Source organism: Pocillopora verrucosa, chromosome 14, assembly GCF_036669915.1.
Source record: "Pocillopora verrucosa isolate sample1 chromosome 14, ASM3666991v2, whole genome shotgun sequence".
Taxonomy (NCBI): Eukaryota; Metazoa; Cnidaria; class Anthozoa; order Scleractinia; family Pocilloporidae; genus Pocillopora; species Pocillopora verrucosa.
In genome coordinates this window covers 14,588,459-14,601,019 of record NC_089325.1, presented here as the reverse complement: position 1 = coordinate 14,601,019, position 12,561 = coordinate 14,588,459, and the positions used below count along the sequence as shown (strand labels likewise).

At 38.1% G+C, this 12,561-nt stretch overlaps 1 protein-coding gene across 4 annotated transcripts; it reads right to left on the bottom strand.

Annotated features, from left to right (window-relative positions):
• Positions 1-43: 43 nt before the first annotated feature.
• LOC131787675 (UDP-N-acetylglucosamine--peptide N-acetylglucosaminyltransferase 110 kDa subunit-like) lies at positions 44-11,977 on the bottom strand. 4 transcript variants are annotated; one of them, XM_066161631.1, is made up of 17 exons: positions 11,813-11,977; positions 11,398-11,551; positions 10,983-11,226; positions 9,813-9,881; positions 7,319-7,435; positions 6,630-6,709; positions 6,358-6,447; positions 6,123-6,237; positions 5,795-5,935; positions 5,602-5,702; positions 5,130-5,283; positions 4,610-4,711; positions 3,993-4,172; positions 3,475-3,633; positions 2,581-2,796; positions 1,068-1,924; positions 44-711 (listed from the first exon to the last, which is right to left on the bottom strand). In XM_066161631.1, the coding sequence occupies exons 1-17, from the start codon at positions 11,844-11,846 to the stop codon at positions 561-563; spliced, it is 2,964 nt and encodes a 987-aa protein (XP_066017728.1). In that variant the 5' UTR covers positions 11,847-11,977; the 3' UTR covers positions 44-560. The 4 variants fall into 4 exon arrangements, with proteins under 4 accessions (XP_066017728.1, XP_058960755.2, XP_066017726.1 ...); XM_059104772.2 differs by having other exon boundaries at positions 6,132-6,237; positions 11,813-11,976; XM_066161629.1 differs by lacking the exon at positions 11,813-11,977 and adding an exon at positions 11,637-11,794.
• Positions 11,978-12,561: the final 584 nt, after the last annotated feature.

Below are 12,561 nucleotides of genomic sequence, written 5' to 3'. Positions count from 1 at the left end.
GCGCCCTCAGGAGCCGCGAAGGAAAACAAGATGGAACTAGATGTATTTCAGTGAACCATTTATTACTTAGGTTGTTCCAACTTTCTCTATAATTCGCAGCAAATACTGCACCATAACGCCTCGTTACAGTTCAGCAAATATGTTTACCACGTAAAATGTTCATACTAAATCTAAAACTGAAAGCGTTGCTGACGATGCAAGGGCACACCATCACGAAAATTTTAAGTATATACATATTTCTTCAAACGCTTTATAACTTCTTTACCTTAACTTATAGAAAATCTTAATCTACATATTCTTCTTGCTGGCCAAGCGAAATAAACCAAACCAAAACAAAAACCAAACGGTCGTTGGCAGCAAGTCTTATAGGCGACACAATTGCTCGTAAAAAAAACTAACTCAATCTTTCCTGACGATCAGGCAATCCAAATAACTCATTCTAAAACGTTCGTCCTGTTGACATTCCCGTGTAATGTGGCGTCGTTGAGTTTACGACTGTTGACTGATGGCGGAGGTTGTACGTCTTCAAGAAACCGAGCAAAGTAAGCAACTCCTACAATTCATATCGCGATATGATCAGCCTCAAGCCCACTTTCGTGTCTTCTCCAAATCTTGATCAGTAGACCTTCTAGGTCGCGCGCGTATTGCCTCGTATTGAAAAGTGGACTACGAAGGCGGGCGTTCCATACTTTATCCTTTACTTTCTTCAAGCTAAAGAAACAAGAAAAGTAAAGTTTTTATTAACAGTGCTATCATAAACAACTAAGTTATTATGCCTTACCAGAACCTACCCTGCGAGGATGACTAAAATTCCCACCCGTTGAACACCCTATGTATGAAGACTTTGCCAAAGTCAAAATTTTGATCCAAACATTTCTCTTGAAATGATTGACAGAAGATAAGTGATCACCATGTTTAAAGGAACTTTTAACAAAGCGCGTCGGATTAGGACACTAAGGTAGTCTTGCGCAAAAAAACGAAAAACAAACAAAAACACACTACACCCCACTCGTCATTTACAGCCCAAAGATAAGGCGCACCACAGCTCTAAAAAACACAACACTTACTAGTTAGCGTCGTTTCCAAGTCTGATGGCAATATTTTCGTAATCTACTCGACTATTTGCTATCAGCTCTGGACAGCCAAGTGCTGTAAGCTGGGATGAAGCTACTCGGGATGCCAATGTTTCGAGAGGGAGCGTCACCATGGGACATCCAGCCCACAAGACATCCATGCCAGTCGTGTGACCATTGCACAGAGGAGTATCCAGGCAGACGTCAGCCAGCTGACCACGACGAACATGTTCTTCTTTAGGCGCCACTGGGGAGAAGATTACGCGCTCTTGGGAAAGCCCCATCGCCATGGCCTGTGCTTTTAGGTTGGGTTCTCCTACTGCAGGAAATCTGAGCAACCACAGCACAGAGTTGGGCACTTCTTTCAGGATGTTCACCCAGCTTCGTAGAGTCGGCGGGTCGATCTTGTACAACTGGTTGAAATTACAATAGACAATGGCTTCCTCAGGTAGGCCATAATGCGAGCGCGTAATGATAGGTACAGTCGAAGGGATCCTCTCACCGCTGTCCTTGCATCCAGAGTATTCTCTCTTCTTTTCTTCGATCAATGCACCAACCTTTGGTGCCAAGTTTGGGTCGTTTTTCTCATCGTCGAGAAGCACCGCCGCAGCATGAGATGGTACTAAGCCATTCTTAGTTACTTCTGCAATCATTTGGTTACTAGACGCTCTCAGGTACTGTATAAGGTGTGGAAACATCTGCTTGTGGTCACCAACAAAGAATGTATGAGGCATGTAGGCTAGCCTCTCCGAATACTGATCAGCCAATTCGAGGGGTGAGGTGACTTTATCAGTGATGATATAATCCATATAAGGAGCACCACTCGTTCCTGGATAACCCAGCCACATTACCTGCATGGAAAAAAAGTGCACAATTTCTACACTTCAGACTCGCCATAACCACACAAGTTCTCTGTCTTTAACAATCTTTAACTCCCAAAATTATTTACTCATCTACACTTCCTTAAGCATTCGTTAGGAGAATTTGTTGATACATCTAGATAAAACCGTCCTTATCGCTCGAATCCTCTAGCTCTGAGAGTGACTGAGATCTAACTTCTCCTAACAGTGTCTCTCCTGATTCAAAAATCTTGATTGTTAAACAAATTCTCCTTGTCAGTCTCAGGAAATGTATAGTTGGTTTGGAGATTATGCACACTGATGTTAGGGTGGAAGGAGTTATATATATGTCCAAATTGTGCTGAGTAGTTCGACATCAATCTCTTTTGAGATGTGAAAGGTCGAAGACCTTTAAGAGGCACAATATTGTTTTAATTAAAAAAAAAAAAAAGTGCCATGTTAAAAAAGTGGTTTTTAGAGTACAAAGTATATCAATTTTTCTTGCAAAAGCTTAGAGACCATTTAAACCAGTCAATCCTTAATCTTTCTTAAACATCACAAGGTACTAATTGTGCCCATTTCTGAAATTAACCACAGCTTGATAAATAATCAGAATTGAACTACTTTTTCAGTACATAAATCAACACCACCACAGTTTACATAATTACCTGTACTGGTGCAGGACGAAGTGCAAAGATTTCATTTCTGGCTCCTTTAGTGTAGCCATTCATGTTGACAAGGACATGAATGCCATCCGAATTAATGCGATCAGCAGCTTCCCCATGACAAGCAATGGATGACAGATCAACAAAATGCTCTGCATCTCCCTCAATCTTTCTTCTAAAGCTGGTGCTGTCGTCAGCAGTGAGAGCATAGCAGAAGATCTAGGGAATATTTATGAAGACCATAAGCAAAGTCACATGACAAAACTATCACAAGCCAGGTAAATTCCTACCAGGATTAGATAAAAAAAAAGTCAAAATATTACAGTAGAAAAAGGAAAATAAACTTGAAACTCTAGCAAGTGTGGTCAGATGAAATGTGCAAACATTCTATCATACTTCATAAATTTCCTTACTAAGTGTTAACCCTTAAACCCCTATCGTTGAATGATCTCTGATTTATCCTCTCATTATAACCTATGACTCAAATAAAAAGGTCATGAAAAACATGGAAATGATCACCAATTTAAAAAGCCCCTGGTTGTCGGAAAATTCTCTGTTCCATTACCAAACAAAACAGAGAGAGAGAGAACTGTGTGGAGGATGTGAATACCAAGTACTGATATGGTATAAAAGGTTGAATCTTTACACCCTAACATCAGCATGTATATTTTCCATACTGTTCTCCATAGATTTCCACAGAGGCTGACAAGGAGAATTTGCTTCACAATCAAGAGCTGCTTTGGTTGGTGATCATCTCCGTTATTCTCATGACTTTCATGTTTGATTCAGGGGTGATATTGTGAGGAGAAATTAGATGCTAGCCACTCTAAAGGGCTGAAGGGTTAACTGAGTTCTTGCCCAAAATTCCACACAGTAAAAAAACAAACAATCACTAACCTCAACCCTACTGTGGTCATGAAATCCTGGTACACTCTGCATCAGGTGAGAAGTAGGGTGGTTGCCAAAATCACTAGAAACGTAGCCTATTCTGAGTCTACCTCCACTATCCTTCAAAGACCTTGGATAAGAGTAGGGTGGTTTGTGTAGAAGAGCAACCTTGGAAAATTCAAAATAAAACTGATCAGATAACAATAATCACAACAAAACAAAATCAAACTTGACTTTCCCAAACTATGAATATAGAAATATCCAAATGCTGGTGCCTGACAGTCAACAGGAGTATAGATTCCAAAGACTGACAACATTCCTGACCTCATAGAGCTCTAGTCAAAGTTTTGGACAAAAAAATAAAAAGTAAAAAATAAAAAAATTCTGCCAAATACAAGAACAGGGAGATGTAATTCCTGGTGCAGAACAATTCTCAACACATCTCCTGCAATTTAAACTCTTCTTGGCAAAACCCAAGTAAAGAATCACTGGCTTACAAGAAAAAATAAAATAAATTTTTGTGATACCTTCTCCACACAAAGATTGCCATGTCTATTGGCAATGTCTCTTCTCATTTTGTGTGTAAGTGGGTATAGCATACTGTGATGAGGGTGCACAGATGGAAGTCTGTTGTTCTCCAACTGGTCAGCTACGATTGACACAAGTTTCTTCATACGAGACTCATAATCTGTCCAGTCGCAGATAATCTACATGGAAACAAACAAAATCAGTTTGGTCACAGAGTAAAGATACTTAAAGTTGTTCAATCTTTAAAACAGAAACAGAAAACATGTTCACTGCAAGGCACTCAGGTATGTACTAGTGGAAAAGTAATTAATTAGTATGAACTTAAAGTGTCATCAGTTAGATTAGAAGTTCTCACACTTTTAAGTTGTGCCTTTCATCAGTGGAAAGACAGGTTTAAAGTTTGTATGAGTAACAGACAGTGGAATAAAAAAATTCAGAATTTTGCAGCACAGGTGCAACCTTACTGTAACCTGTCAAAACTAAGCACTCTATCCCAAATGCAAACTGATACTTCTCCAGGCTTCACAATAAAGACTGGCCCAAGTATGGTTATTGAGGGGCACTAGACAAAGTATGGAGATATATCAAAGTGTAGGATGTACAACAAGTTAGTTACCTGTAAACAATGAGCCAGGTTACAGTATGCATCAGGAAAGTTTGGCTTCAACTTTAGTGCTGTTCTGTATGACTGGATCGCTTCAGGAATGTTTCCAGAATCCTAATGAAAACAATAATGAGACAAACCCAACAACAATGCTTCCACAACAATGCATGACATAGCATAAGAACACTTCCAAATTGTAAAGAAAATGGGGAAAAGCTAGAACATGATGTAAATAGCAATAACTTATCCACCACTAAAGCTTGCATTCGCAAAGTTCAAATTCGCTAACACTTAGGTAATTATTATGCATTGTTGCATCCCTTTTGCCCAGTGTGTTGTACTTGCTAATAATTTATCATAACATTGGAGCTAAAAATCCAACAGAACACTTGCTATTTCTATGATACAAGCAATTTATTCCTCCTGCTCATATTTTTTTGCCTCATTTGTAAATTATACTGTGAGATAGCACACATTCAAATTTGATGATTACAATGGGGGCTGCTCATACAGAGTACACCTCACCACATACCTTGTGAACTGATGCTAAGTTACTGTGCGCATCAGCAAAGGCTGGGTTTATTTGTATGGCTCTAGTGTAACACTGGATTGCTCCCTGGATGTCTTGCATTTCTTTCAATGTGTTTCCCATGTTGGAATAAGCATCAGCAAATGTAGGATGAATTCTAGACATTATCAAAAATTAATGAATGATCAATGCAGGAAGGTGGGGCAAAACATCTTGTTCTAAAATTGAACAAAATGTATCACTCATTTGTATTCATGTTAATTGGCCTTTGTTGCTGAAAAAAACTCACTGAATTCTGGGATATAATTGAGTTAAAGACATCTAATTATCATTCATGTCTCAGAATAATAAAATTTATCAAGTCTGTAGCCTTACGGAACAAGAAAGAATGGCAAGATTAAAAGGATTTAAGGGGGGCAAACTTTCAATCTCATAACTAGGAAAAAAGTATGCAAAAGCTTTATCTAGTATTAACCTGATAGCTTCCTTATAATGCAGCAAAGCTTCATGGAGCTTCCCTTGTTGTTGTAGAACACTTGCAAGATTTGAGTGGGCAGCAGCAAATTCAGGAAAGATCTGTAAAGAGATCAAAATACTCTTAGTTTTTTCCTTCTCAAACATGCACAAATTAATCACAACTGAAAAAAAAAAAATTACTAAAACAGTACCTCAAGAGCTTTGCAATACAGCCTAACTGACTCCTCTATCTTGCCTTGCTCTCTTTTGATATTGGCAAGGTTGTTTAGAGAATCTGCATGGGTAGGACAAAGCCTCAAAGCTGTATTATAGCATTCTTCTGCCTCAGATACCTTGAGAAAGTGAGATGTAATCAACATATAATCCTCAATACAAATGATTCTATGAAAAACACCACTTGATCGTATTTCTTTTGAAACAGATAAGTATAAATATGGTGCGTTGAATGGCAGAAGAATGGGAAAGAGCACACAATGCAGAAAGTAGAAAAAGTGTTTGGGAAATAAATGAACTACATACACAGCTGACCTTTCCTTGTTCCTTTAAGGCATTGGCTAAGTTACAATAGGCATCTGGGAAGTTTGGTTGAAGTTCAATTGCTCTTCTGTAAGTGTCCACTGCTAAATCAATAAGTCTGAGAGAAAAGAAAAGAAAAATAAGAATAATGATATCAAAACAAGGATGCCAGTAACACAAAAGAGTCACCTGGAAGGGAGAATCACTTGACTAAAATACTATTCTACAATTTCCTTACCCTTGTTCATAGTACACACAAGCCAAGTTTCCATGGACAACTGCATGATTGGGGCTCAAGTTTAAAGCTCGGAGGTATGCAGCAACAGCTCTGATGAAAATTGGAGAGGAAACAGACAGATTACAAACATTTCCACTTCAGCCACAAAATCATTCAAAATGGAGCCGAACTGTTCAAAACACACTAGCAACAATTCCTGAATCAGCTGCATACACAAAGTGTGCTATCATATCAATTTCGCTGAATATGAACACAAATAATACTGCCCTCACCTATCAAAAATTCTGGCCTCCTTTAAAACATTCCCTAGGTTAATGTAGGCATCAAGAAAGTTCTGATCCAGCTGAACAGCCTTGATGGAACAAAAATAAACAGAGCAGAACATTAAAATAACATGTATGAAATTTACAGGTTTTTTCACACTGTAAGACAAAATCAGCTGACCCCTTTTTTAAATTTTGCTTAGGTCTCCCAAGCTAAGATCCTCACAGTTTTGAAACTTAATGTTTTCATCATAATACATATAAAGTAAAGATGCAAAAATTTCATCATCCCCAATGGCCCATGGTGCAACAATAAATCCCAAACAAGGTAAAAAGTTAAAACTAAATGCAGAAAGTTCAAATCAAATGTATATATTACACATCAACAATGGTAGGGTCCAAATTTCGTACAAAATCATTTTAATTCTCATAGAAACATATAAATGCTCTGTTTTTTGTAGCATGGACTGGCTTATTGTTCTCAGAAATCCAATCTGTTTACTTCCTCCTTAGACATGTTCCTGCCACAGCTTACTACCACCTTGTAAACTAAGGGATCCACCTGTTTCTGATGTCTACAATATATGTCAAAATTATCCTTGGTGCCTAATTTCTCAGCCTAACTAAAAACCTAATTAGCATGAGTAGTCATACAACTCTTTAGCCACAAGAAACACTTCTCTGATCAGTAGTATTACCTTCTCAAAGTGATGAATAGCCAGCCATATTTCTCCTTGAGCATTGAACACACAGCCAAGATTACTCCAGGCCACTGCAAAACTGGGCTGTGTTTCTATTGCTTTCAAGTAGCACGCCTTTCAATTCAAAAATGAGCAGCAAAATGGGGGCAAAAAAAATTGATGGGAAAGGCACACAGCAAGCAATAAGAGAGCAGATGGCAGCGAGAGTAAACAGCAGAGAGCAAGAAAACAATCATAGCAAAAACAAGAGTTACACAAAAACACAGGCAAGACAGATAGCGATAGTAGAGAGCAAAAAGAGACAATCATGGTTTTGTTCTCATCCTTTGTAACAACGCAATACTATTTCGATATTTTCCACCAACAGTTTAGTTGGCCTCTTGTTTTGTCCTGTCTTGGCTGAAATACAATGCTAGATTACAGTATCCATTAGTTCACAAAACACCTTGTCCCGTTGGAAAAGCTTACATATTTCTTCATCAAGATTGTGTGAGAGAACAAATACCTTGTCTTGCCTCAACACATAACCAAGTTAGAGGCTTGAGAAGTAACAATGTGGCAAAAGGCATGGAAAAATTGCAATCCAGATCAAGAAAAATTGGACCAACATATAATGACAGGATATAAAAAGGGAAAGTTCAATGTGGCAATGAATGAAATTTAAAACCAAGCCTGTGCCAATATTTCAGTTTGCAACTTCTTTCACCCCTAAGAAAACAATCCCCAAATTTCCAGTGATTGAAAGTAATACTGCTTTACACTCAATACAAATGCAGACTTGTCTCAAATGAAAGCAGTAAATTATCCCATCAATTGCTGGAGATCGGGAACCATTTTATCAACGTGAGGAGACAAAACAAGATTTGCATTCTTCACATCAATCTACAAGAGCAAAGAAATGACAACAGTCAGCCTTGTCTTTCAAAATTTTTCCCAACCACTCAACATCTGATTCTAATAAAACAATAAGCAAAGCTCCTTCGTAACTGGGACAAGGTGTTGAATGGATAATAAGACCATTTTCTTTCTTTCCAAGGTATGAGATCAACCACATGACTTCCAGGAAAGGATGCAAGCAGACAACTCAATCCAGTAACAGGAGTTTTTCAATACAAAAGCTCCTTTGCCAGTACTTTGCTGCATTACTCAAAGCAATTAAAATGCAATCAAATTAACTTATCTCTGAAAACCTGTGCTCCTACCCAACATAAAAAAACCCCTATCCAAATTTAAAGCAAATTCAAAATTTTCACAAAAACTGTATAGAAAACTTCTGTTTCTGTTTGAGAAGTCTGTAACAGCAAACTGGGCAAAGCATGGTAGACAGGGAAAGCAAGTTTGGGAAAGGGCCAAAGACGTGCTTTGAGAAGTTCATCTTTCTGCAAACGGTTCCCTTCAGCCGGTGTACTCCATCAAGAGCGTACGTACCCTGTATAAGTTTACTGGGAGAGATAAATAAAAGGGGAAAACAAGGGCAGATTGAATGTTAGGGATCACATAAAAAAGTTGCACATTCCAACTTGCAGTCTAACCAACACAACTGTGCCACTTCTTGAGCAAGCTCCACCAGCAAAAGGAACATTTTGATAACCCTACCGGTTACTACAGTATAAACAGCTTAGGAATCACCATGACACATCAATTTTCAAGTGCCATACAAGGCAGCCAATTTCATGTTGAAGTGATGTGCTCTTCAAGAATATTGACACAGATATGTTGGTCTTGCCAACACACATTTCACAATCCATCCATAATACTTTAAATAATGACCCCAAAGCCCCAAGATATCCAAGTAACCCACCCATCCCACACAGGAAAATATCCAATTTGCTATGAGAGTATTTCCAAAAACCCTGCATTAGCACAAGTGTGTTATCAAACACAACTGTTTGATGTTAGAACTTTCATCAGCAAAACCATTAAATATCCTCCATAATTCACACAGCCTTATCAAAACTTGGGACTTCCAAAAGAGATAAACAAACTGGCAACTGTAACAAGATCTAATTTATGCTAATGCACAATCTATCATCACACTGCAGAGTATTGAGAAATTCACTCTCATGCAATTAGAATTATTCTGGTTTCATTAACAAAATTCTGAACATGGAGCACACACAGCTGAAGACGTCACCTTAAAAATCCTCTATTCCCACATTTAAAATATCAATAATCTTTGAGGACTGGGTGATATAAGTTTTAGCTCGTAGAAGGGAACTTTTTCTAAAAAGCCTTCCCTCATTGTGACATGTAATCATAGTGTGAGGACAATATACTTTTTTACCTCTTGGAAATCAGAATGATAAAATTGAGGTCACGTTGAATGTTGAAATTAAATTTGCGTGAGGCACACAAACTGTGAACATTCACAAGGTTGTTTCCAGAAGCACTCAATACTAGGGAGAGAAGGAACCTTTCATTGTCAAGACCAGAATGACTGCCTTGAATATGAAATTTTCCCCTTCTGTTTTCCAGAAAATTGGTAATGTACCTTAGCCTCCTCTAGCCTCCCTAAAGCCTTTAAAAGGTTACCAAGATCACTGCGTACACAATAGAGATCCTGTTCACAAAAATATAAAAAGGTGCTGTCAACTCCACATACCACAAATATTATTTAAACATTGAAAAAATAAATAACTACGTAAATAAGGAAAGGAACCTTGATTTCATCGCCATTAAAAAATTAGAATCATAAAAAAGACCTAATTCCTTGCTTCAGTTTGGTAAAAGAAGCCATACAAAAAAATAATTGTCTAAAAAGCACTCAAATAAAATTGCGAAAAATGCTACAGGCAAAAGACCATGAAAACTGTCATTGCTGAGTTAAACTACTTCATTCTTTGCTATACAAAATTAACACTATAAATAATCGAAGCTTTCAGCGCTTCTTGCAATATTAACAAAATTAGGATTCTCTTGAACCACTTGGAACAATATGGTGTACAGACTTAGACATTAGTCTGCGGTGGCCAATGGAAAGGGCCCAAAAAATATTGACAATATGCCAGGTACATTGACAGAGAAGTCAGTCAATCTAAGAGTTGGAATTATCAAGCGGAAGACAATAATTATTGTAGTATCCAAATGCCATTCATTACACTAAGCCATTTACTGCATTAAGAATACTCTCACTAACCAGGTAAGGTATGAAGGAAATTCATAAAAAAGTTATGTTCAGTTAAGTGAGAGACTATTTCGACAAGAAATTCAATTGACAAACACTAAAACGTGAAACAAAATAACCGACTTATTTCACATTCCACACGTCAACGAGATTGAACCTTCTTCAGCTTACCAATACGACCGGAATTTCAAAATCCTGGCAAATATTAAGAAATACTGAAGACTGCGACTGCGGCTATTGAGATAAAGCTTTGAGTTTGTCAAAGCATGGAAGACAAATAACACGTTTCTTCGCGTCAGATGTGACATTAGCACAAATTTATTTGCTCAAAACAATGAATGGAAAAGATCGCGAAACTTCGGCTGGATGGACGAAATTTCTCTCAGTCAGAATTATTCTCTTCATCATTCGCTGAGTTGTAACACACAGCAGTCGATTTGTTTTTTAAGAGCTTTAGATAAATCTCACCGAGCTTAAGCCGTATTCTAGCGAAACAAACAATGAACGAAAAAGTAACAGATAAACTCAGTACTATACCGGGTTATACTGCAATGCTGTTGCATACGCATTTACTGCTCCTTCTAAATCTCCAGCAGCCACTAATGCCGCAGCTAAATTGATATATCCATCGATGAAATCAGGCTTTAACTTAACAGCATGTCGGTAGTTATCCAAGGCGTCCTTCAGCTGACCTCTTTCTTTATACACATTTCCTAAGTTAGAGTACGCCTCGGCGAGAACTGGATTTTGTTTGATGGCTAAGGTACTAAAATGCGCCGATCTAAAGAAAATGAAAACAGAAAGTGCTAAACGATTTGAAAAATGCTTTTAAGGCAAGTTATCAAGTTGAGATACGCCATAAAATTGTAAGAAATGTTGGTTGTTGCGATCCTATCCTCAAAACAAAGTACAACAACAGCACGCAAGAAATTCGGTTAACGACTTCGTGTACCTGTCTAATCGACGACATTGAAAGTGTATTGACGATAACAACAACAGAACTCCAGTGTTTTCTGGCTGTTGTCTCCACAACTGCATACAGATTTGTTCGGCACGATCATAACTGCCCGCCTGGTATTCTCGATGAGCCAACTCGGCCAGAGTGGCTGTTGAAAGAGAGAGAATGGGTTACGGTAAACACAATGAGCTTAGCTTACCGACACAAATATTCACGAAAGAGCATTCTCTAACCAGCATCGTCTAAAATAGTCGTTCCCATGACCATGACGATGAAATTGGCGGTAGAGAAACACAAAAGTTTCCCCTTTGAGATTGAAATAAGAAAACGAGGGCATGAAGAAAGATGGCGTGTATTATTGTATGCACAAACGCGACGTCATGTGCGCACACGCAAAGAAAAGACTTACCTCCATAATGGAACGATTCTGGCTGAAATTTCATTATTTCACATTGACGGAACCTTTAAAATAAACAAATTTCACTCATACCGAATGAGCTACCACTCAAAACCGCGACTGAATTGATGTACTTTCACTATCAAGGCATTCTCAACATGAACAGCCCCTAGAACTGCCATGATCAATATCGAAATTCCTAATAACCGCAATGCGCTTTGCCAATGACGTAATCTTACGTTTTACCTAACAACCCCACGTGGTTGACAGGTTATTGTAAAGAGAAAATAATAGTCCATCCCTTTAATGTAGTACGATTTTTACCTCTAAAATGATACATAGCAATATATTATGAATCATTTTATCTGATTCCTCTATCAATGATAAAACTTTAGTCTTAGAAAATAACATGATAATGTATACAGAACAGTTTTTGGGTGAAAGAAATTCGATAGCTTAGTGGTCAAGTTACATATTCTTACAACAGATGCTTTATAAAAAAGGAAGCCCTCCCTCATTTTACTCCGCTAATTTGTGAAAATTTCTTCAATATCCTACCAAAGTGCCTATCTCAATGAGAGTGAAGTCCGAAACTTCCTCAGCAGTCAGAAAAATGCATTATAAGTTTGTTGTGAGGTAACCAAAGCCCCTTTTTTTTGTGCACGTTCTCATTCCTTGGATCGTGTTTGTCTCAGCTGACATCTGGCCTTTTGACACCTTGCCGTCACGTGTCTGATGTTTGATTGACGTGGCCAATGAAT